Source organism: Macaca thibetana, chromosome 3, assembly GCF_024542745.1.
Source record: "Macaca thibetana thibetana isolate TM-01 chromosome 3, ASM2454274v1, whole genome shotgun sequence".
NCBI classification, from domain to species: domain Eukaryota; kingdom Metazoa; phylum Chordata; class Mammalia; order Primates; family Cercopithecidae; genus Macaca; species Macaca thibetana.
In genome coordinates this window covers 164,193,865-164,220,407 of record NC_065580.1, presented here as the reverse complement: position 1 = coordinate 164,220,407, position 26,543 = coordinate 164,193,865, and the positions used below count along the sequence as shown (strand labels likewise).

Here is a 26,543-nt window from a genome sequence, read left to right as displayed (position 1 = left end):
TGTAAGTTACTGATATCTAACCATAAGTAGGCAGGAATGTCCCAGAAGAGAATTGCTTTCGGAGTGGTTCTGAGCCCATCAAGATCAACAGCAGTTCAGCTAAGGTAAGGCGGCCTGCACCTCATTAGTTCACATGCTGAACACATAAGCTAAAGCAAATTCCAACTTCTAAAGTTTCTGCTATAACACCTTAGGAATAAATAGTACCTAACTCCCTCTATAGCTCATTTTAAAAGACTCTTTATTTTTCCCATGTCATACTCAACACCATTTTTTGTTCGTACCTTTTCTTAGGTACTTTTTTTTTTTTTCATTTGATACCAACTGTTTATTAGAAAAGAAAAACTTTTTTGTGGGCCCAAAAAGAATTGTTTTGCTGTGTGTGGTGGCTCACGCCTGTAATCCTAACACTTTAAGAGGCCAAGCAAGTGGATTGCTTGAACCCAGGAGTTCAACACCAGCCTGGGCAAGATAGCAAGACCCCACTCTAAAAAATAAAAAATAAAAATAAATTTAAATTTTAAAAAGAGTAGTTTCTCCATAAAAAATAAAGGTGGAATGAAATGTAACAGGTTAGGTATAACCAAAACTTGCCACATAAAGACAATAAGAAAATTTTAACAACAAGATTCATTTTTCAATGACCTATTAATTACAGAACAATTAAAAAGCTACATAAAAACCAATCTTACTTAAGTATTAGAAATATATTTCAATTCACCCATGGATCCAACTCACTTTTAGACAGTAAAATTTTTACTGACTTAAGAAAAAACACTGCCGGTTGGGCACAGTGACTCACGCCTATAATCCCAGCACTTTGGGAGACCCAAGGCGAGTGGCTCACTGAAGTCAGGAGTTTATAGAGACCAGCATGGTGGAACCGTGTCTCTACTAAAAATACAAAAATTAGCAGGGTGTGGTGGTGCACACCTGCAGTCCCACCTAGTCAGGAGGCTATGGCAGGAGAATTGCTTGAGCCAGGAGGCAGAGGTTGTAGTGAGCCAAGATCACGCCACTGCATTCCACCCTGGGCGACAGAGCGAGACTCCGTCTCAAAAAAAACAAAAAAAGAAAAAGAAAGAAAAAAACCCTGTTTTTTTTTGTTTTTTGTTTTTTTGTTTTTTTTGAGACAGAGTCTCGCTCTTGTCACCTAGGCTAGACTGCAGTGACGAGATCTTGGCTCACTGTAACCTTCGCCTCCTGGGTTCAAGCAATTCCCCTGCCTCAGCCTCTCGAGTAGCTGGGATTACAGGTGTCCACCAACACGCCCAAATAATTTTTGTATTTTTAGTAGAGATGGGGTTTCACCATGTTGGCCAGGTCAGTCTTGAACTCCTGACCTCCTGTGATCCTTCCACCTTGGGCTCCCAAAGTGCTGGGATTATAGACGTGAGCCATGGTGTCCAGCCAAAAACACTGCCTATTAAACTCATGTACTTACATTATGCTTAAAGAGTATTGACAGAATTCTCGCTGCCATGTTTTCACGTAAAATAAATAGAAATCAGGTGGGGCGTGGTGGTTCATGCCTGTAATCCCAGCACTTTGGGAGGCCGAGATGGGAGGATCACTTGAGGTCAGGAGTTCGAGACTAGCCTGGCTAACATGGTGAAAACCCATCTCTATTTAAAAAATACAAAAATTAGTTAGGCATGGTTGCAGACACCTGTAATCCCAGCTACTCGGAAGGCTAAGGCATAAAAGCTTGAACCGGGGAGGTTGAGGTTGCAGTGAGCCGAGATTGCATCATTGTACTCCAGTCTGGGTGACAGAACAAGATGCCTTCTCAAAATAAATAAATAAAAACATAAAAACATAAATAAATAAATAAAAAAGGAGGGAGAGAGAGTAGGTAGAAATATAGAAAAACAAAAGTGTCCATGAGTTGATGATTATGGAGGCAAGGTGACATATATAACAGTTACACTATTTCTCCAAATAAAATGTTAAAAAAATTATTCTCATTACGTTCTTTAAAATACTGGATACATTCAGAAAGGAGAGAAGATAACTCTGGCCAATTATCTTGAGAGAGCCAGAAGCTACTGGAATTCTAAGGGATCAGAGAAGTACTTTTCTCTAATTACCCTAGACCAGGAGTGCATTAGCCAAAAGTTCAATAGGCATTTGAACTTTTTTTTTTTCCCCCAGACAGGATCTCTCACTCTCACCCAAGCCTGAGTGCAGTGGCATGATCATACCTCACTGTAACCTGAAACCCCTGGGCTCAAGCGATTCTCCCACCTTAACCTCCTAAAGTGCTGGGATTATAAGTGTGAGCCATTGTACCTGATGGATTTGGACTTTCATAAACTTCAAAGGGAATAGTAAGTCCTACAATCTTTAGAATGGTCCCATAGTCCACACTTCCCAAGGCTCTCAAACACTCATCAAATAGTAAATGTATATTAAATTAAGAAAGGAGAAGATTTAGTAATTCCAGAATGGAGGCCTTAGGAAGGGTAAATATTGTTACACCCTGCCATCAATGTTTTCCTTACATTCATCCTAAATAATTTAGTTTTAATATTCTACCTGTTGAAACGGAAACTATCCTTGGAAAATAGTAAGTTGGCTTTTGCTCATTATCACAGAAGAAGTTAGGAAACATTTAAAACTATACAAAGCCGTGAGGTAGTAATATCCTACAACTTAATTCAGATAACTCAACTCCTTCCTTATTTTAGTCTGTGCATGTTTTCAAACTTCTTTTACCCGAACAAATTCATGCATGACTGAAGGGAGGCCCAACCTACAACTATTCCTCTTTTAAGCTACTGGAAGGTAACAAAAATAGAAACTGTAGAGGTGGTCTATTTATAGACTACAGAAAACACTCAGAATATAAATGTATCAATTGTTCTCTATCAAAATTTAACATATTAATTGTGCTCTATAATATTATTTGACATCCTCCACCTTTTTTTTTCTGGAGTGACCTTTTTTTTTTTTTTTTTTTTTGAGATGGAGTCTCGCTCTGTTGCCAGACTGGAGTGCGGTGGTATGATCTTGGCTCACTGCAACCTCTACCTCCTGGGTTCAAGCCATTCTTTTGCCTCAGCCTCCTGAGTAGCTGGGACTACAGGCACGTGCCACCAGGCCCAGCTAATTTTTGTATTTTTAGTAGAGATGGGGTTCCACCATGTTGGCCAGGATGGGCTCGATCTCTTGACCTTGTAATCTGCCCGCCTCGGCCTCCCAAAGTGCTGGGATTACAGGCGTGAGCCACCGTGCCCAGCAGTGATTTACTTCTATAATACTATGTCATGTGACATAACTGGCATTATTCAGCATTGTTGTATTACCACCTCATTTCTCAAATTAGAATTTAAGGCAAATAATAAAGTATTAGGATTAAACTATAAAAATTCAGATGAAGACATAATCATATGCCTATTTCTTGATTTTCATGAGTTGTGGCTCTAAAAGAGAGGCTTGTTAAACATAAAATAGTTGTCACATGATAATCACACCTGCATTGGTAACTCCACATCTGAACGGGAAAGAAACAAAATTAACTTCTTATCCAAGAGCAATAGGTAACTTAAATGCCACTTTCATTTAACTTTAAAAGTATTTGGAGGATGAAATTTAAATGTAAATTTCTCTAACGTCTGATGAATTATAATAATTTAAGCTAAATAATAAAGCCATGCAAATGAAGGGCCTACTATCCAATGTCAACATTCTGCTGTGGCTCAAACCTTCCAGTCTGAGAATACACTGTTCTTCCCCAGCTGGTACAGAAGACCAAGCGAAAGAAGGTCAATAACAACGTGAAAATAAGACTGCATGTTAGAATGATCTCTCTAGAACCACAATTTGCCTGTGGTTGCATGCACTGCAGTTTGTGGTGAGCTTATTTGCATGCAGACAGCACTTTAGTATAGAACCGGAGAACCTCCTGTGTGAGGATCCTAGAGATCATGCAATCCAAGCTTCTCATTTTCAGAAGAAAAAGAGTAGGGGTTAGATCATTCATCCAAGATCACATAACTAGCTGGCAGTTAAGCTTCTTTCCATTCATATATAAAGAGAAAAATTATTTTAAAAGGAAAGGTTCCTCTTATAAAAGTAATTAAAATTCCAGCTGAAAGACATTAAACTATCTAAATTAATGTCCTATTTAAACTGCACATTCTAATCTTGGTGACATTTAAGGGAAAAAAAAACCAAAAAACTTTCATTCATTTACGCAAGAAGTATTTACTGAATGCCTACCATGCACCAGGCCCCTGGTAAGGTTCTAGGAATAAAAACAGTCAGTACCGTGACACCTTCTTAGGAATTAGATTAGGAAGACAGGTATTATATAACCATAAAAATGCAAAATTATAAATTATAGTCAGTACTATAATGGAGTTCCAACAGATTACAATGGGAGAACCTAATTTAAAATTGTTTGTTGGAGGAGGAGAATTATTAGAATAAACCTCACTGAGGAAGTGACTTTTATAGTGAGACAGGAAGGCTAGCCAAATAAAGTGGAGATAAAAACGTTTCAGGTGACATATATACTGTGATCCAGCAGTTCCATTCCTAAGAATACATCCAACAGAAATGTGTACATATATGTACCAAAAAACATGTACAAGGATGTTCATACTTGTGTCATTTATAATAGCAAAATTAGAAATAAAGCAAATGTCAACAGCTAAATATTTTAATATTCATAAAATGGACTATACTGCAACAAAAATGAGTAAACTACTGCCACTTGCTACAATATGGATGATTTCCCAGGTATCAACATGGATGATTTCACTGAGTGAAAGAAGCTAGATACCAAAGAATACACAGAGAATGATTTCATTTATGTTAAGTTGAAAAACACTTAAAACTATTCTATGATATAAGAGGTCTGAATAGTGATTATCTTTGCAGATCATAATAAAGATAATTGGGAAGGAGCATGAGGGGATTATTCTTTGGAGAGCTCTCTGGTATGCCAGTAATAATGTTCTATTTCTCAACCCAGTTGTGGTAGTAAGGGTATGTTTATCCTATAATAATATATCAAGCTGTATGTTTAAGATTTATATACTTTTCTACATGTATTATAATTTAAAAAGCTTATTATTTTTAAAAGAATACATTTGAGCAGAAGGGACAGCATATGTAATGACCCTGAAGCCAGAAAGAATTTGGCACATTCAGAAGTCAAAGAAGGCCAATGAGGTTGGAATATAGAAACCAAGAGGTAAAGTGGTAACAGGTTGAAGAGGGAAGCAGAAACCCGATTTTATTATAGGTCATCTTAGAGTTCAGATTTTAACTTCAGTGGCCAATCACTGAAGAGTATTAGGCAGGGGAATAATAAGATCTAAATTGTTTTTTAAAAGACTGTGGGGGGTAGGTAGGGTAAGTAGAAGCAGAGGGACCAGTCAAGGAAGCAATTGTAATGATCCGTGAAAGAGACAACAGAGTCTTGATTGAAACAGAGCCAGCTAAATGGAGGGAGTTGCATGGAATCTCAAGGAAATTAAGAGGAGGAATTGACTAGACGTGGTAATAGACAGAATGTGTGAAATGTGAGGGGAAGAGGTAGAACAGAGAGAATGTGTGAAATGTGAGGGGAAGAGGTGTTGAGGATGATTCTTAAGTTGTTTGAAACAACTTGGTAGATGGAGTGCAATCCATTGAGATAAGGGAGACTGAAGAAGATCAGGTTTGAGGGTATGCAGTGGTTGATAAGACCATCAATACGGTACCTATTCCAACTCTTCCTCATTTGGTAGCCACCAGTTTGTGATACTATGGAAATCACAGAAATTTCTACCTTCTTCTGCCAACGATCTACCTGATCCAAACAGCACATGATATCTCAATAGTCATTTTTGGTTCAGGAATACACAAACATTCAATCCAGTGCAAGGGGAAGTGCATTTTCATTTTGTGGGTTCTAACCCATCATCTGAGTTTCAAAAAGCTGGATCTCAATTGTGTCATCCAGCATAATTATTCAACCCAGCTCTGTATCAATCCCACGTCACTTTGCCACAACTAAAAATCTGAAAACTATACTTTCTACTCCATTCTCTAAGAGAATTGATAAAACTAGGAAACAAGATAGGCCAAAGATATATTCCCAATGCTAACCAAGGACAGACAACTAATGAGCACTAAGGTACAAACAGCTAGAAATTTACTTAATTCTAAGATTCCAGAATTTAAAAATAAAAACAAAGAGGCTGGGCATGGTGGCTCACGCCTGTAACTCCAGCACTTTGAGGAGCTGAGGCAGGTGGATCACTTGAGGTCAGGAGTTCGAGACCAGCCTGGCCAATATGGTGAAACCTTGTCTCTACTAAAGAGATACAAAAATCAGCTGGCCATGGTGGTGCACACTGGTAATCTCAGCTACTCAGGAGGCTGAGGCAGGAGAATCACTTGAACCCAGGAGGTTGAGGTTACAGTGAGCCAAGATCATGCCACTGCACTCCAGCCTGGGCAACAAAGTGAGACACTGTCTCAAAAAAAAAAAAAAAAAATTTAAAAAAGAAGATTCATTCTACTTATAGTTCACACATGGTCCACAGGATATTAAATGACTTTGTTTATCTATATTTCAGCAACAGATTCAACAGACTACAGCAATCCTATAGTCCACCAGTGAACAGAATGAAACATAACTCAAAAAATATTTATTGCTAAGAGCTAGTTATATAAGTAGACACACTTATATATAAAGTTAAATAAGACTATAATGAAATAGAAACACAAAATTTTAATAAGTACATTTAACATATATATATTTAATGTTTTGAGACAATAAAGTTTTTTAAAAATTTTTTTCTTTTCACTGACTCAGTTGGCCCAGGATTATCCAGGAATTTCAAGGGTCTAAAATTTTTTCATTCTGAACTGAGGAAGTAATGAGTATCCAACCAAGAAGAATTTATACATCTCTCCAAGTACCAAATTTATTTTCTTCAAGTGCCAAATTATTCAGTAATTTGGTTCAGTAGCTATGAAATACAACCCAATGTGAATGCATGTGCTCACATACATAACACCACAGATCAGCAATGGCTTATACTTATAAACTCTATTTAAGTTGGAAAAAGATAAAATACAAATTCTTATTAACAACCATTAAAACACTCAAGCAAATTTTAATTGTCACCAGTAAAAATATGATACACAATTTTTAAAACTATACTTCCTTTTGATACTCTAATTACAAGGCTAACCAATTGCACTAGCCCATTCCATTCTTCATTGCTTCTTTCACTTTGTATGCTTCTTTCAAAATTTCACTGAATCAGACTTTATAATCTCAAAAGTTTTGAAAATGTTATATTGGATGCTAAGAAAGGTAATACTACAATATTAAACTACTAATCATTATAATTAGCTCATATTTTTTCAACCTTCGAATGTCTGAAAAGTCTTTATCTTCATTTGTGGTTGGGTACAAAACTCTAGGTGGATGGTTTGGTTTGGTTTCTTCCTTCCAGTACTTTAAAGATGTTCCCAATGTCCTCTGGCTTGGATTGCCTGTAAAGAAAAGTCTACTATCATTCTTATCTTCACTCTTCTTCTGTACATGTGTGTCTTTTCTTCCTTGGGCTAATTTTAAGATCTTCTCTGTATCACTGGTAAACAGTAATTTGATCATGTATTTGGGTATAGTGTTCTGCTTTGTGTTCATTTAGCTTCTTGGATATGTGGATTCATAGCTTTCATCAAATTTGCTAAATTGCCAGCTATTATTTCTTCAAGTATTTTTCTTCCCTACCACCTTCTTTCTGGGATCCACATATTCATGTACATTGGGTCACTGGAAGTCATCCTGCAGTTCACCGATGCTCTGTGTATTTATTTATTTCAGCCTTTTTTCTCTCCATATTTTATTTTGGACAGTTTCTATTACTATGTCTTCAAGTTTGCCAATCATTTCTTCTGCAATGTCTAATACAGTAATCCCTATCACATCTAGAAGTCTAATTTGGGTCTTTCACTTTTTTTTTTTTTTTTTTTTGAGAGATGGAGTCTTGCTCTGTTGCCCAGACTGGAATACAATGGCATGCTCTTGGCTCACTGCAACCGCCACCTCCTGGGTTCAAGTAATTCTCCTGCCTCAGCCTCTCGAGTAGCTGGGATTACAGGCGCCTGCCCCCACGCCCAGCTAATTTTGTATTTTTAGTAGAGATAGGGTTTGACCACCTTGGCCAGGCTGGTCTTGAACTCCTGACCTCAGGTGATCCACCCACCTCGGCCTCCCAAAGTGCTGGGATTAACAGTGTAAGTCACCACACCTGGCCTCTTTCACATTTTTCATATCTCTTCTTAACAGGCTCATATTTTCCTCTACTTGTTGAGTATATGGAGTATATTTCTAATAGCTGTTTTAATGTCCTTATCTATTACAGCATCTGTTTCTACATTTGACTTTGCTCCTTATGAGGTGTATTTTCCTATATTCCTATAAATATTCTTAAACTTCATTCTGGGATACAGTTATTTGGAAATTAAGTTACTTGGAAACAGTGTCATTCCTTTGGGTCTTGCTTTGAAGCTTTGTTAGGGAGGGCTGGAGTGGAATTTAGTCTAGGACTACTTTGCCCCTTTACTGAAGCAGTATACCCTTTTCAGTTCTCAACCCAATTCTCCATGCAAGACTTCTCCACTCTGGTTGTTAAACATGAACTATTCCTAGCCCTGTGTGAGCTCCAGAAATTTTTCTGCCTAATCCTTTTTGGTGATTCTTTCCCTGCCTCAAATGGTTTCCTTACACACTGGCACCGATCAGCACTCAGCTGAAGTCTCAAGCGGAGTCCTCCACAGATCTCTGGAGCTCTTTGTGCAACTGTCTCATCTCTAGCACACAGCCCTGAGATTCTGGCTGCCTTGGTCTCCCCATATTCCCTACTCAGGAATCCTGTCAAGCTTTGTTTGAGTGACTCTTCTGCTGCTGTGGCCTGGAAGCTCTCCAGGCAGTAAGCTGGAGCATTCATAAAGCCCACCTCACTTGGTTCCCTTCTCTCGGGGGTCAGCATCTTATGCTGCCTTTTGTTCAAGGTCTGCAAATCATTCCATGTATTTTGTTCATTTTGTTGTTGTTAATTAAGGTAGGAGGGTAAATCTAGTTCTTGTTACTCCACTGTGGTCAGAAGCTCCTGTTACAGTCCTGAGTTACTTACATTTTATAGGACAAGTTAGAACATCTGATAGACATGAGATGATGCAATAAAAAGTCACAGAGTTTTTACTATTCAGTGAGAGTGGAAGTTCTGCCTTTCCTTTTTATTTTCTCATAGAAAAGTTAAGTGGTGAAGAAATGAAAGTACTTAACTAACTACCGGTTTGGCCCTAGGTTAATCCTACTACCAACCCAGAATTAAAAAGTTCAGTTGATTTTCTTTTTAAAGAGTTGACATTTAAGTTACTTTCTATTAAATATGTACATTCCTCAGACTACAGGGGCACATAAGAAAAGAAATATGCACCTTCCAAAAGTATTTATAAAAAGAAAATGAATTTTTGCAACCCTAACATAAAGTGATATCCAACAAGTCTAAATTTCATGATTTCTCTGCTGAAAAAGTCAACTATAAAAAGTCACTTCTTCCCTCAACTTGCAAATTTTTCTTAAAAAGAGACAGGACACTGCAACTTATCTAAAGGGCAATCATGCTGACAGCATTTGGCAATTAAAAAAAAACAAACTATACACACTGTTTGGCATTACCACCTACTACATTTATCCAAAATTCTAGAACCTGACATTTAACTTGGCCCAGGAAAGAAACTTTGTTTTTAATGACTTTACTGTAAATTAAACCATACTTTCTCCTCTAATATACTAACATATTAATAGTTTGTAGGGAAAAACACAAGTGTACAGTTCCCTCATTAGAAAATGCTACCAATTACACCCTTAACCTTAACGCCTTCCCTTCTTTTCACGCTTCATTCCCCACCCCTGAAAATAATAGCCACACAATATACAGTAATACAATAGCTTCACAACAGCACAAACAATAATTACAGTAAAAAAATTAAATGGTAGGACTATGTCATTACAGCAGTTATCTTTCCATTCCTCAGTTTCCAAATCTCTGAAACACGGATAAAAGCACAATCTGAACTGAATGAAAAAAATTGTGTCAAATGCCACATCTCCTAAACTCTGTGCTAAGATGCCCCACAGCACTATAGCAAACTCCCAGGAAAGCTGCATATTTTAAACAGAAGGAAACACTGAGATTCTCAACACATGCTGGAAACCAGCCAAACTATTAACCTGAGGTGCTTCAGAGTTGTCATATTAGATTGCAGTGCATTCCTTGGATGATATATATTAGTGAAACTGGGTTTTTGCTGGCTGCTGTGATAAAAGCAAGTGTCACCTGAAAATCAATGTGGAACAGGAAATGAGGATGGCAGTGTTCAATCTGCTCCAAGGTTTGAAAGCTATTCAGGCTGGGAGCAGTGGCTCATGCCTGTAATCCCAGAATTTTGGGAAGCCATGGTGGGCAGATCACCTGAGGTCAGGAGTTCAAGACCAGCCTGGCCAACATGGTGAAACCCCATCTCTACTAAAAATACAAAAATTAGCCAGGTGTGGTAGCAGGTGCCTGTAATCCCAGCTACTCAAGAGGTTGAGGCAGGAGAATTGCTTGAACCCAGAGGCAGAGGGTGCAATGAGCTGAGACCATGCCATTGCACTCCAGCCTGGGTGACAAGAGTAAAACTCCATCTTAAAAAAAAAAAAAAAAAAAAGAAAAGAAAAAAGAAAAAAAGAAAAGCTATTCAGCGCTCAGTGCTCAACAAGCACACACATCTCATTAGTAAACTGTGGTTATTTATGAAGAAAATAAATTTTCTATTTTTTTCTGCATTTTTTTTTTTTGAACAGCTATAAAAGTTGTTGGGACACACATATTTATTGGACCTAACTATTTAATAAACAGAACTATTAAGTATTGTCTGTGGCAGAGGGGTGTTGTGAAAAACTTAACGAGGCCAGGCGCAGTGGCTCACACCTGTAATCCCAGGACTTTGGAAGGCCGAGGCGGGCGGATCACCTGAGGTCAGGAGTTCAAGACCAGCCTGACCAACATGGAGAAACCCCGTCTCTACTAAAAATTCAAAATTCGCCGGGCGTGGTGCCACATGCCTGTAATCCCAGCTACTTGCGAGGCTGAAGCAGGAGAACTGCTTGAACCCGGGAAGCAGAGGTTGTGGTGAGCCGAGATCACACCACTGCACTCCAGCCTGGGCAACAAGAGCGAAAGTCTCTTGAAAAAAAAGAAAAACTTAATGAGATAATAAGGTCACCATAAAACAATGAAGTTTAAAAACCTCTGGCTTAATGTTGTGACTGGCAGAATAAGCTTCCAGTAAGTGGTAGCCATTATCATTTCACTATGATTAGTCCTTTAACTATGCAGTTTTATAGAAAAGAGAGGATTATTTCGAATTCTGTAATAAAGATCTCAGAATATTATCCTATAGTATTATGACTTATATTTAGTATTATATATAGTATTATGACTTACATTGTAAGAAAAAATTAGGAGACAAAGAATCTCATATGGACAACCTGGAGGAAAACCAGGTCCAGTGATATGGCCTTGCTATTTATAAAATGCATGATTTGAGTCCTAATCTGACTCAAATTATGCTACTTGAAAAGTCTGAAAATAATTTTACCACTAGACAGATAAAAGCAATTCATCCTTACTCCCATGTTAGCATGTAATATGGAAAAGAGCAAAAGTTTTAATTTTAAGAGTTAGGAATCCATGGCGTCACCTCACATCCCCATCTTTTACGTGACTTCTGTTTTTACAGTTATCCTCCATTTCCCATATGTTGACCTTTTCTTTACTCCATCTTCTATTTAGGACATAATTATGAAATGAATCATTCACTTTATTGAAGCCTGAGATGGGCTGTAGAACACTGAGACTGTAAATGTAACGCATGTATGTCGGACTGATGGCTTGTCCTTCTCCTGTGACAGTCTTTGTGTATGTGTGTGTAAACTGTAGAAAGACTAAGAATAATGAATTGTACACAAAGCTGAGAGACATCTTTTATCTCTTAATAAACTGTTTCCAGGAAAAAAATATGTACCTATTTATAACTTGCTAACCATCACACAAGCCACTTAAACTGGTAGATGCAGCAAACTAGTCACAGAGCTCACCTGCTACACTGACCCACTATTCCAAAGACATCAAATTGCAATTTAATCAAACATTTGCTGTACAAATACTTTTCCAAACTGAGTAATACTAAAAATGGGTACACTACTAAAAAACATATTAACTGTTATCTAAGGGTAAGAACTTTTTAGAAGGTGTTTTAAATAAATAAATGCAACAGAAGAAATAAATAATGAAATTATTTTCTATTTTAAACAGGTAACTTTGAGGGCCTGGCGTGGTGGCTCACATCTATATTCTCAGCACTTTGGGAAGCTGAGGTGGGTGGATCACGAGGTCAGGAGTTCGAGACCAGCCTGGCCAACATGGTGAAACCCCGTCTCTACTAAAAATACAGAAAAATTAGCCAGGTGTGGTGGCGGACGACTGTGGTCCCAGCTACTTGGGAGGCTGAGGCAGGAGAACTGCTTGAACCCAGGAGGTGGAGGCTGCAGTGAGCCGAGATAGCACTACTGCACTCCAGTTTGGGTGACAGAGCAAGACTCCATCTTGGGGGAAAAAAAAAAGTAATTTTGAAACAAATTAATAGTCCTTATAGAAATAATAAATAACATTTATCACAGACATTTCAAATTGGCATTTCAGAAGAACCTTAATAATCTGGGTAATAGTTATTTCCAATAGAATTTGTCAATAACAAATCTAAATAATGTGTAATATATGTCTTTTATATCAGCAGTTCAGTCAGATAACAATTCTTAAAAATATAGGAAATAGGCCAGGTGCGATGGCTCATGCCTGTAATCCCAGCACTTTGGGAGGCCAAGGTGGGTGGATCACCTGAGGTCGGGAGTTCGAGACCAGTCTGACCAACATGGAGAAATCCTGTCTCAACTAAAAATACAAAATTAGCTGGGTATAGTGGTGCATGCCTGTAATCCCAGCTAAGTACTTGGGAGGCTGAGGCAAGAGAATCACTTGAACCCGGGAGGCGGAGGTCGCGATGAGCCAAGATCGCGCCATTGCACTCCAGCCTGGGCAATAAGAATGAAACTCCATCTCAAAGAAAAAAAAATACTCCATCTCAAAGAAAAAATAAATGTTATATATATATGTGTGTGTGTGTGTATGTATGTATCTATGTATGTATATGAAATAAGTGTTATAGGCTGGGCTTGGTGGCTCATGCCTATAATCCCAGCAATTTGGGAGGCCAAGGCAGGTGGATCACTTGAGTTCAGGAGTTCAGATCAGCCTGGCCAACATGGTGAAGCCTCATCTCTACTAAAAATACAAAACTTAGCTGGGCATGGTGGTGTGCACCTGTAGTCCCAGCTACTCAGGAAGCTGAGACACGAGAATCACTTGAACCCAGGAGGCGGAGGTTGTAGCGCACTGAGATCATAACACTGCACTCCAGCCTCAGCGACAGAGCAAGACTCTGCTCAAACAACAACAACAACAAAAATATACAGAAAAATACCTCATATTTTCAAACATAATAACTGCATGTTTATCAACTTTGTAATCTAGGTTAGTCTTTCCCTTACTGTCATTCATTTAATAATCACATTTTCTTCAAGTATGAGTAAAACACTACACTAAGCACTAAGACTGCAAATATTACTAAGACACACGGGCCTTTTCCTCAAGAAGCGTGGCATCCAGACACAGAACCTGAGCACATTTCCCCATGATATGAAGGCACTATACTCAAAGTGCTACAAGAATATTGGCACTTGGTTCAGCCTGAGAGTTTTAAGAAAACTACTTAGTAGCCCCACAAAAGACAACAGCATTAAAATTCTGGAAACATGGTTATTTTGGATGAAATCTGCAAGCCAAAAAAAAAAAAAGCAATCCCCTAATCTATCACAGAAAGGCCTATATACACTTTGCTCAGAAATGAGCATCACTATCTAATTATATCAGAACATCCAGGGGGCTGGAGCCCAGACACCAGTATTTGTAAAAGCTGCCCAGGTGACTATAACACTGATAATGTCATAACATCATGACCGATTTAAGCTTAGAATCCTATCAACATAAAGACAGTCTTGAGGCTGCATTAGTGAACACTCGGGTCCCTAAGGGGATCCATGGTCTGAGACTATTTTCATTGTATTTTTACTTGCAACCTTTTGGTATGTGCTAATAACATGAAAGATAAAGTTTCATGTTTGGTATCTCATGACACTTCAGCATAAGCCAAGAAAATTAAGTGATTGCTAATCCTCAACACTGTACGCTGATTAAAATGTCCGTTTAAAATTTACTCTTTAAAGTAAAGCCAGGGCAAGTAGAGACTTGAAATTAGGAACTTTGGGTACATAAAGACCAAGTCCTGCTAAGGTCACTTCCACCACCCATTTCCAAGAAAAACACCTACATATGAGCATTTAGACAGCAACAAAACCAGCACATAAGAAGTATGCGTCTTGGCTGGGAGCAGTGGCTCACACCTGTAATCCCAACACTTTGGGAGCCTGAGGCAGGTAGAGACCATGAACCCAGGAGTTTGAGATCAGCAGGGCAACATGGCGAAACCCCGTATCTACAAAAAATTACAAAAAAAAAAAAAAATTATCTGGGCATAGTGGTGTGCGCCTATAGTCCCAGCTACTCAGGAGGCTGAGGCAGAAGGATCAACTGAGCCCGGGAGTTCCCGGGAGTTCAATTACAGTGAGCCGTGATCATGCCACTGCACTCCAGTCTGGGTGACAGAACAAGATCCTGTCTCAAAAAATAAAAGCGAAAACAAAGTATGCACCTTGTGATACAGAGTAAGTTCTAGAGAAATGAAGGGAAGGCAGAGATAAAGGTGAGCTGGAGTGATTGGGGCAGAGTCTTACGAAGGAAGAAGACCCGAGGAGGACCTCAGTGGGACTGACAGGCTCAGATTAGAGAAGCAGCACTCTAACAGTCTTGGAGGAAGAAGGTGTAAAAAGCAACAGTATAATGAAGCTGAAAAAAGCATGGTGCTTGGGAAGGCACTGAGGAAACACCAGATCTCCTTAAAGGAGATCAACACTGGACAAATAACAGGTTGAGGAAAATAAACTTAATCTTGGTGAAAAACAGGGTTACACTTTGCTTTACTATAAAAAATGATTTTAGGGCCAGGCACAGTGGCTCATGCCTGTAATCCCAGCACTTTGGGAGGCTGAGGCAGGCGAATCACCTAGGGTCAGGAGTTCAAGACCAGCCTGGCCCATGGTGAAACCCAGTCTCTACTAAAAATACAAAAATTAGCTAGGCGTGGTGGCGCATGCCTGTAATTCCAGCTACTTGGGAGGCTGAGGCGGGAGAACCACTTGAACCCAGGAAGCGGAGGTTGCAGTGAGCCGAGATCACGCCACTGTGCTCCAGCCTGGGCAACAGAGTGAGACCCTGTCTCAAAAAACAAACAAACAAAACATGATTTTAGAAGATTCTACAGGTAGATGAATATGCAGAATGCACTGAAATTCAGGGAGCTGGGATTTTTGAAGATGAAGAGAACACACTGATATTTTCCAAGCACAGCTTCTGAATACAATAGGTATTTTTAAAGTGTGAAGATTTTAAAAGTGAACACTGTACAGCACAATACAAACCTTGGTATCACTCCAAAATGAAGGCCAAATTAATTTTAAAAGTCAAATGACTTAAGAAAGTATTACTGTAAAGTTTATAGTAGGAAAGATAATGACATTCCAGAGATTAGACATCCATTTATGTTAGCTTTATAGAAAGAGGCAATATTCCAACATTTTTTTTTCTGAATTACTCACATAGTCTAAATCTAATGCAAACAGAATAGTTTAGACAATATTTTAATATTCATTCTCCTTAGAATGCACATTAATGCCAAAATAAATGTTTTAGGGCCTTTTGGCAAAAACAAACCATTATTTGGCATAAAAGATGGCTGCTGGAGGTTTTGGAAATATGATTATTCTTAGGTTTCCTAACATTGGAGTAAAGTATAGCAATAATTCTAAAAACTATAAGTAATACACAGTTTGCAGCTGAAAATGTGACTTGCTGTTATGAGTAATCATAAAGACACATTTAGAATTTATACAAGATTAGTAAGTCAGGTAATGTCATCAAAAAACACAAGCAGCTGAAAAATGCTTCCCATAGGAAAGCAAACATTCGCCCCCCCGCCAAATATTTTTATTAAGAATTCATCAGTATAAGAATTACACTTGTATAAAAATATATGCAATGGAAATTAATACTGTACTAAGGTACAGTTTGATTTAAATCCAAAAAACAACTTGAAGTAATTACGCCCATACTGATTGAGTATAGTCAATATTATTTATACTTATTTCTTAGACCTAGAGCCCCTTCTCCTTCATTCAAAAACTTATGTACCAAATATATATTTCTTATACACTGTTCTTTGCTTCTTTTCGTTATGTCACTATCTTTTTCCCCATCAGATGCAATTGTACTATTTTAGTCAAGTTAACACTTTAACTGACATTAATACTCTATATGCAAACAGTGTGGTCTTAAGCTCTTCATTTACTGAGGCTGGAGAAAGCTTAGTAGTTTAAGATATTTAAGGGCTTATATTTGTAAGTATGCCTTTCAAACACTATTTTTAATTTATAAGGATATAATCAGTAACTAAACTAATCCTAACACTAGGATTATCTGCCTAATTCATATATATATAATCATATACTTTTTTTTTTTCTTTTTAATTTTTGAAACAGGGTCTCACTGTGATGCCCAAGCTGGAGGGCAGCGGCGAGATCAAGGCTCACTGCAGTCTCGACCTTCAGACTCAATCAATCCGCCCAACTCAGCCTCCTGAGTAGCCGGGACTAAAGGTGCACACGACGAGACCGGACTAATTTTTGTATTTTTTGTACAGAAAGGGTTTCACCACGCTGCCAAGACTGGTCTCAAACTCCCTGCCTCAAGCGATCTGTCCCCCTTGGCCTCCTAAAGTGCTAGGACTACAGGCATGAGCCTCCACACCTGGCATATCTTACATTAAGAAAGAAACATAGTATTCAAATTAATTTTAATTTCATCCATCTGCCCCTAAAATAACTCAGATCTTACTAATATATTTTTATTGTGGTACAATAGTCCTTTTCTTTAAATTAGACTATCAAAATACTTTTTAAAATAATACAAAATCAATCATGAATCTCACATGAAAATCTAGAGGTTGTTTACAATTCCCTTAATGAAAACATAACGGCCATAACATAAATACTCCAACAATATTGGATAACATTAGATAATACCTACTACTATAACTGACCTACCAGTAAATATGTCAAGCAAGACATCGTATGGGTTTATGTGATCTATGATACAAACTGCAACAATATTTCTTTGGAAAAAAAATTTACTTTTAGAAGCAGCAGCAGAACCCAAGAAAGCAAAATCCTGCACCAAAACTGGCATCGTCCTGCACCCCCCCTCAACAAAAACCTGTTAACAAAAAGTTTACAGGAAAATAAGTTTGATTAAAAGGAAATACAAGCATAATCTGCTAGAGGAAATACAGTGAAAGGGTTGTTGGGCTCTTTTCTAAAAATGGTTGCATCTGAATTATTTCAAATCAAAGCAGAGACCATGATAAATTGGGCTCTAACAGATGACTTACAGAGCACAGCGACGGCCCCAGACTCGAACATGAGACATTCTTCCTTATGCCTAGTTTCCACTATGAGGCTGAAAGGTGGGGGATCCAATTTGTGATAGATCCGGAATCCTTTACTGAACGCCATTCTCCTTTCTTCGGAGGCAGCCCTGTGGAAACCAAGCAAAGCAAAGCAAATGAAGCTGATGTTTCCTTCTGCAGCAAGGACTGCAAAGCATCCAAAAGTCCCTCCCTGCCAGGTTTTGATGGGGGGTTGGGGTGGGGAAAAAACAGACAGCTCAGGGAGAAAATGGCTTATTCCAAAAGATAAGTCGTCACTTAATTTTACCAAAAAGCAAGAGGAAAAGCTACCAATTCTCATACCAAGGCAAGACAAGGTTTTAGCACTGTAAGTCCATCAACGGTTTGGTTGAGTTTCCCGTTTAATTTATGCTTACTGAAAGGAAAAATTTTGAGCGTATTTCGTTCGGAGTTGTTTATCAGCTTCCTGCTTCAAGATCTGTCACTACGTTGAAAGGGAACCGATTTGGAAACTTCAAGCAGTTCCTTCGAGGGGAAAGGAGCGGAGGTGGGAGGGAAGGGTGACAAGGCTGGTTCAAAGCTCCTTAGGGGGCAGGAGGAGGAAAAGGATTATTCTACGCGACAGGCTCTCCCGGGGGTGGCGACGAAGGGCAAGGGAAACGGCACAGGTTACCACCGCCTCCCCTGCCCCGGGCTACCGTCGGCTCGGGGGACGGCAGGCGGGGCCGAAAAATACGAATGGCCACCCGGGAAGAGTCATGACTCGGGGCACCGACCCGACTGGGGCTCCTCGGGGTCCCGGGAAGTCGACTGCCCGGGAAAACGGCTCCTTCTCAGAGAGACTGAAGAGCCGAGAAGCCCAAACCCTCCATTTATTCGCCAGAAGAGATGACCCGGCGCCCAGGCGGATTCAGTTCGTTCCCGCGGGCAGGCTGACAGCCGCTGTCACCAGCCCCCAGCCTGACGCGGCGCCCTGCACACAACCCGTGGTCTCCTCACAACCGCGCCCGCTCTCCCGCATCCCGGCTGCTCGCGGTCGCCCCTCACCGCTCCCGCTGAGGCTGCGGAGGCAGAGGCTGGTCTTGGAGGCGTCCGCCCGCCCGGCTGCCGGTGGGTCTGGCCGCGGCCGCTCCCCGCCCCCCGCCGGCTTGCTCACCCCTTCCTCCGGCTCCTCCTCCTCCTTCTCCCGCAGCCGCCGCCACTGCCTCCAGAAGCGTCACTTCCGCTCCAGCAGGCCCATCTCTTCCGCATTGCGCCGCGGCAGCGGGCGGAAGATCCGCCCCTCACGAGGGAAGGGGCGGGGCGTCAGGAGAGAGATCACGCCCACTCTGCGCCTACCGGCCAGGCCGGGCACCAGCGGGCGGCCAGAGCCTCAGTATCCAGCGACCTTCGCCTCCTGCGGCCGCCCCCAGGCCGAGCTGCGATCCCACCGCCGGGGGTGCAAGGAGAGGGAAGATCCGGCCTCCTTGGTCCCTTTGCGTGGGCTCTTCAGAGCGTGAGCGCCGGGGAGGGACTCAGGAGAAAAGCTTGGGGGGCTGCGTATTGCTGCTCCCCAAGCTGGGCGTCAGGACCACCCCCTGCCGCCCCCACCGGCCTGACGGGAGAGGAGGGAGGGCTCGGTATGGTCGGCTCGCCTAGCCAACTAGGTGGCGCCTGAAGAGCTGTCCATGGTGTCGACAGCCCAGCAAATGGCACCGAGTTCCTAGTCTGAGTGTCGGGGTAGGTAGCAGAAGAAAAACTAATGCCTGCTCTGGGACAGTTCTGTTCGGTGCCTTTTCTTGTGTGTTCTGGAGCTCACAGGGTGCTATCGAAGAGTGTTCAGGTGTATACGATGGAGAGTGGGAAGTCACAAACCAGGATCTCAAGGCTGAGTCCAACAAAACATGGCTGTAGGGAGGCCACTACAGCTGTGGTTGTCACTGATGGATGAATAGCTTTTGCCAGCTGTGGAATTTAGTGACTAAAGGCACCTGACCCTTTTATCGCATCCTCATTTTTCAACAAATCGTGCTTCCTGGCTAATATCAGCGTGTCCCATAGATTTATTTCTGCTTCCATTGAATAGACCTAATAAGTATGAGAATGAAGTCAAAGCCAACAGGGCAGAAAGGAATTGAAAACCTGAAGAACCCAGCACTCAAACTGTCTCCACTTGCCTTTGCTCTTTGTTTACCTCTTCTCCTTCTGGTTTTTAACAGCCAAAGCAGAATTTAAATTTGGTTATGTTGCAAAAATCATTTCCCTCTTCAGGCCCTGTCATGTGACTTGATTTTTTCATCCATTTTAGAGAAGCTGCACCCACCCTGGTTTCAGGACACGGAACTAAATTTATTAGAAAAGAAGCCACTTCAAGTCATGAAGGAGAAATACAAAGATTCTTGGATTTCGTTGTAAGAACTAGAGGGGGTTTCTATCTCAGTACTGTCTCAGAAAAAAAACTGTCGATATCACATGCGTTGCTTGAGAGGTACCTTTTATGACAACTGAAATCACTCAGTTTCAAGAGGAGTTGGGGACTGGAACCAAACTAACTTACTCCAAAGCCCCAAATTTTTTCCACCATGCCTGTGTGTCTGTAAGGCTACACTAGAAACGCATCCTTTCTTACAGTGTGAAGCATGGGTACTAAGCTCTTTTAGGAACAGGTGTTCTGCATATTCCTGGTTCCTTTTTATTTGGAACTAAGGAGATTTAGGTCAAAATTTCTGGGTTGTGGGTTGGAATTCCTGCTTCTTTCTTCAAATTAAACTGGGGGGTAGCAAGACTCTTATTCCTAGATTGTTAGACAGCCACAGCTTTTCCACATCTCATTTTAGTCATGAAAAGACATGCCCAGAGTTTGAAAAACATAAAGGCAATTTGACTAGTGGCTTGACTGGTTCTATCGTCTTTTTCTCGTCCCTCTTTCCTATTTATACTTCTACTTTTGTTACAGCATTTGACAATAGCTGGAAAAATTTTCACTGACCTTGAAATGTCTTTGGGGTAGGGTGACTTAAAATATAGGTTAAGTGGCATACACAGATTTCTTAGTGAGATCCTAAGGGCCTACAGAGACAGGCTGACACCAACTCAACCCTTGAAACTGAGCAATGAAGAGCCTGTGGGAGGCTAAAAAATGCTGCTTCAAAAAGATGTCCTTGTCTGTGAATGTTAATTTAGGTTAATTTGCAGATTTGATTAAGGGTCTTGAGATTATTTTGGATTATCCAGGTGGGCTCTAGGGCCCTAGATGCAATCACAAGTGTCCTTATAACAGGGAGGCAGAGGAAAATTAAACATGCACACACGAGAGAGAGAGAGAGAGAGAGAGAGAGAGAGAGAGAGAGAGAGAGAGAAAGAGAAAGTAAGTAATATGAAGACAGCAGCAGAGATTGGAGCTTGGCAATAGCCAAGCTATGTCAGCAGCCGTCAGAAGTTGGAAGAGGCAAGGAAGGATTTGAGCCTAGAGCCTTCGGAAAGAGCATGGCCCTGTTGATTCTGGCCTCCAGAACTGTGAGAAAATACATTTTTGTTGTTTTAAACCACCCAGTTTGTGGTAATTTGTAACACCAGCTACAAGAAATCAACACAAGGCTGATGTGACTTTCCATCAGGAGAGAGACAGCCCCAGGTAGGTGTTTCAGATATCACATCCAATAGAACAAATTAAAGACAAACACCCTAAATTTTCAATGTTGATTTGTGAGCAAGTTATTTCTCCTATGGGTAACTGTCGTTGAAATATGCAATTCATTATGTGGAAACATGGAATTGTTATTTCCATAGGTTTAAAAAAAAAACCTCACATAGTGGCAACATATGGCCCAACCTAATAGTATGTCCCAGGCAGACTATACAAGAATTTACGTATTTACAGATGATTAATGATAATCCCAAATAATCACATTAAAAAACTATATCAAGTGCATGGCTATAAATTTTGACAGGTGATTACTATGTGAATTAGTAGTAGTACCTGCTTTTCTCTTTTGTCTGGCTTTTTTTTTTTGTCAAAAATGCTAGACAACATGGAAAATCAGGGAAATAGTCACAATCTGATTCAGTAACCTTTAACAGCTTCTTCTCAGGTTACATAGGCTAACTTTTATATCAGGATCAGGATCTGCAGAGCAATTAGTATAGTGCTCTGCAGATCCTGGTCCTAATATAGTATAGTATAGTATATAGTATAGTATAGCAGGATCTGCAGACCCTAGTTGTACCTGGCCATACTCCCCACCAATGACTGAGAAAGAAATGGCTCATTGTTCAAGAGAAAACAGTGGCCTTGAAAGACAACACAACAGTAGGTTACAAAGAGCATTAACTTTTTCTTTAAAGAAATTCAATGTAACCAGTGAAGGATGAGATTTTAAATTAGAAAAATGGAAATCCTATGAATAAAAAACTAGTAAGCTCGAGAGCAGAATCACTGTGGGGGAAAAAAAAACTGAAAAATAACTTGCAGGTACCATAGACAGGAAATTGACACTAGAGCAAACAGGAAACTTGTGATAGATAAAAATGAAGTGTTTTCATTTGGAACAAGAGACCAACTGAAGAGAGATCAAGTGAAGGGGGTTTATTTTAATGACACACAAGGATTCTTGTGGAAATCAAAGTGCCGGAGCCAAAAACAGGGCTCAACCTTCAAGATTAGAGTTGTGTTCAAGGTGTTCAAGTTGACTCTGGGTCCCACAAAGCAACAGCAATTTCACTAAGGTTACGCGTAAAAGGTAAGCTTTCATGATCAAAATGTTTTTGCAAAGTAGCTTAGAATGGTTTCTGCAGTGTTTTGTCAAAACTTTTCTCATATATTTTCCTAAAGATATTTAACAAGATCCTAAGAAGTCATCTGCTAGGGATTCTCATTGTACTGAATGATTGTATCCTTTAAGCCTCTGGAGTTAGGACTCACAGGAACCCAGTACAAATTACCGGGGGCTAGAGTCCAGAAGCAGGCCAGGGGCCCGTCTACATTGCACTTCGATATCAATCCCATATAACAATATTCAGCCTGTGTTTGGGCAGTATGAAGCAGCCCTTAGCAGCTGTGAACCCCATATCCATGGACAGTTTCAGTTCTGGAGGGCAGTCTTCAAAACATTTATGAAAGTACAAGACCTCCCAAACATTCAGATATATTTAATTTTTCTTCCTACATGTAGTGCCAGTGTTTTTCTCGTTTTCATTTACTTGAAACAACAAATCAAATGTTTTGTCATAATCAGTGAATGGCAAGACTCCCTTTATTACACAGGTATTACCATGTTAGAGATAAGAAGAGCTCTTATAACCATAAACAACCACTACAATGTAGCAACTTACAGCTTCCTATTTTATATTGCAGCTCTGTAACATTTGACCATTTTTGTAAGGGTTTCATGATTTCAAGGACGATTATTAGCACTTTCCATTTTTGGCCAATTCTGGATGCTGGTAATGTTACCACTGCAGGCAACGATGGCTCTACTCAACTGAAGACCTCTTGTAGGCAATGTGGACCATATCTGCTTTCCTGCCTGAGAGATTAGCAAATTGGGTTTAGTGATCATGAAATTCTCTCAGATCTCATATTAGCAAGGAGACCCTGGTTGTACTTGTCAGGGCTGCCAGTTGGCCCTGCTGAAACTTTAGAACTGCACCAATGTCTAAGACTTTCATCCCTCCCTCCTTCCTTCACACAGGTGAAACCTGCCTGCCTGACAGCTTTCCCAGCCTCCTCCAGGCTCCCCTGTTTTCTCTTATACACATTCCCCCCCAGTAAACTTCTTGTACATTTAATGCCATCTCAGTGTCTGCTCCCAAGAGGACCCCAACTGACTCACTGGGGCATTTAACCTCCAATTCCTTTCCTCCCTTGGCTGAGATCTGTTCCAAGAAGTATCTCCAGGACACTCCAGCCTGTTGCACAGGCCAAAGAAAAGCCCTCAGGCAGAGGAGCAAGTACTTGCAAGAGGACACCAGTGGCAAGAACAGGGACATGGTGAGACATCAACATCATTGGCTACAGTAGTACTAGTCACTCTTGACTATGTTGTTTCAATAGTTTTCCTTCTCAAAAACATTTGTCACCTATTTTGGAGTTAATTCAGAGGACTGCTCCAAAAGAAAAAACTAAAAAGCAAAACCAGCTTTATTAAAATGGTTCTGGATTTATCTTTTGAGAATTCCTTTCATAAGAAATAATGTCCTTAAGCTATATCAGGAATAAAAATGTTCTGCTTGAGATAGAAAAACCATTGGTTTTATGTACCCTACATCAAATTCTTAGTGTGATGTTCAAACCCATTCCTGAAACCTATAGCCTGATAGATTTCATAGGATAAAAAGCCTGAGTTTAAGAGTTCTTAAAAGCAGAGTAATTAGTCTAATGGGTTTGGAAATAATATGCAGTTTAAGGCCTAAATGATCTGCATGTGATACATATACATGTTTATATGTTTTATTCTACTTAAAATGAGGAATAGGTGTTCTGACTTTAATTCTACTTAGTAGGCCAGTAAGGTGTAACAGAAAATTCATCCAGAATGAATACTGTTTTGGTTTGGCTGTTTCCCAACCCAGTCGCACCTTGAATTGTAATAATCCCCACATGTCAAGGGCAGGACCAGGTGGAGATAGCTGAATCATGGCAGGTGGTTTCTGCCATGCTGTTCTCCTGCTAGTGAGTTCTCATGAAATCTCATGGTTTTATAAGGGGCTTCCCCCTTCCCTCGACACTCATTCTTTCTGTTGCCACCCTGTGAAGATGTGCCTTTCGTCATGATTGTAAGTTTCCTGAGGCCTTCCCACCCATGCAGAACTGTGAGTCAATTAAACCGCTTCATAAATTACCTAGTCTTGGGTATGTCCCTATAGCAGCCTGAGAATGAACTAATACAAAGATGTAGGGATAAGATAAAATTAACAGAGGAAAAAGAGTGCATGACACTGTTCTGCATATTATGTTCTGATCAAGGGTACACATGGGCCTGCTCATAGTCCCACTTTATTAGTCATTTGAAATGCTGCAAACTTAGTCATCAGGAAAATACAACAAAGGATATATTTAAAAATTAATTTAATGCTTGGCTAAAGCTTAATTACATATATAATTATCAAACGATAGTCCTTAATTTCCAAAAAATTCCTCTTTTGAAAATCACAGAATCAGAAAGCATAAACTTTAAAACAAGTTCTTTGAATATTTACAATGTGATATAAACATTATAGAAGACCATGGATATTAAATTGCCTGGGTGTGGCTAATCAGCAAGGCGTATTCTTTATTGCATATTTAACTCACATATGTGGGATTTTAAATATGACAGACTACTAAAATTCAAATGCATGTATGTGCAAGCTGGGCAGGGAGTAAAATCATGAATGAGACAGGACGGTCAGCCCAAAACCATGCAATTAGGTTGTGGGTTTATTATTCTCAAAAGTGAAATTTCTATGTTCCATTTGAATGTATGTTGCATGTATCATTTAGCATTCACATTAAACCCACATTTGACTCTAACGCTGATTCAAGGAAAAAAGTTCAACATTCACTCAACGACTAAGTCCACAACTCAACTCTCAATGTTAAGGCAGCACAGCTACAGTGATAGCAACGCTAACCAAAAGGTAATGAACATTTAGTCACTTGCCAGCCCTTTTGTTACAACAGTGTAGTAATTTCCCTAAGACAATTTGCTACCGGATAATTTTCTGCTGTTAAAAGGCTTCCTCTGTAGAAAAACACCACAAATTTCCAGTGTGAAAGTAAATCCATGGTGGTATAAATATATATATGCATAATTACACAATTTACACTGCACACATCGTTTACAGGGGACAATTAACTGAGAGGGTTAATTTAAATGACCATACAAAATACTTCTGTAAACAAAGTATGACAGGCAGTAAACATTCATAGACTCCTAGAAATAATCTGAATTCCTTTCATTCTGAAGAAATATCATTTAAGGACACAGTATTGAATATAATGTTTTTTGTATTAAAACAAGAATCGCTATTTTACAGTTTAAGAAACTTTACATATATACAAAATTTACACATTGGGAATGGTAATCAAGCAAATAGGTTTTTCAGTCTCACAGATCTATTTTCCTTCAATCAAAGACTTAAATTCTTTCACATTGTGGTCACTTGCAACAGACATAGCATGATCCAAAGCTCGAACACTTGCAAGGAGTTTTACTATCTGTTTTATGTTTTCCCTAAAAGAAAAACATATAGCAGCATCTCATTAATTAGTACATCTAAGAGAAAATTTGCTACTGATTTCATGGCTATTTTAGAGCTTCTGCAATCAATTTTTCCAAGCACACATTTTCAAAGAAGGGAAACAGATATACAAGCTACAGCACGTAGGAAAAAAAAAAAAAAAGCCTGGGCGCGGTGGCTCATGCTTGTAATCCCAGCACTTTGGGAGGCTGAGGCGTGTGGATCACCTGAGCTCAGGAGTTCAAGACCAGCCTGGCCAACATGGTGAAACCCCGTCTCTACTAAAATTAAAAAAAAGAAAAAAAAAGTTTACATTTATCCATATAAAACAAAACTTACATATGTTTAAATGACTAGCCCAGAGACAGGGGACCCATTTTTAAAAAAAACAAAATTCATTGAGATCAATGAGTTTCATTAATATTGCGAAAGAAAAGAAAGCAATCTGTTTTCAAACTACTTCAGAGGCCTGTCTCCCATTCCTTCTCAAACAAGAGTCCTGGCTCTTTCAGCATATACCTGGAACACAAAGGGTATTTGTGTCTTTTCATCACTAATCCATCAAGATCCAGCGTAATTTCCAC

At 39.8% G+C, this 26,543-nt stretch overlaps 2 protein-coding genes and 1 long non-coding RNA gene across 21 annotated transcripts in view; 1 reads left to right on the top strand and 2 right to left on the bottom strand.

The window, feature by feature from the left end:
- SYNJ1 (synaptojanin 1) overlaps window positions 1-19,011 on the bottom strand; it is a 102,029-nt gene extending 83,018 nt beyond the window's left edge. For 10 of the 18 annotated variants that reach the window (XM_050786013.1, XM_050786015.1, XM_050786017.1 and 7 more), the window contains exons 1-2: window positions 18,808-18,885; window positions 17,743-17,888 (exon numbers count right to left, since the gene is read on the bottom strand). In XM_050786013.1, the coding sequence (XP_050641970.1) occupies window positions 17,743-17,866 (124 nt within the window). In that variant the 5' untranslated portion in view covers window positions 17,867-17,888; window positions 18,808-18,885. The other 8 variants (XM_050786008.1, XM_050786012.1, XM_050786018.1 and 5 more) reach the window with 4 other exon arrangements.
- Window positions 19,012-20,798: 1,787 nt separating this feature from the next.
- Window positions 20,799-23,807, top strand: LOC126951676 (uncharacterized). The gene is made up of 2 exons (XR_007724585.1): window positions 20,799-21,373; window positions 23,430-23,807. It is a non-coding gene; the product is annotated as an uncharacterized LOC126951676 (long non-coding RNA).
- A 981-nt stretch (window positions 23,808-24,788) lies between these two features.
- Window positions 24,789-26,543, bottom strand: part of PAXBP1 (PAX3 and PAX7 binding protein 1) — a 38,020-nt gene continuing 36,265 nt past the window's right edge. For both annotated transcript variants that reach the window (XM_050785977.1, XM_050785978.1), the window contains exon 18: window positions 24,789-25,952. In XM_050785977.1, coding sequence (XP_050641934.1) covers window positions 25,835-25,952 — 118 coding nt within the window. In that variant the 3' untranslated portion in view covers window positions 24,789-25,834. The remainder of the gene's footprint in view (window positions 25,953-26,543) is intronic.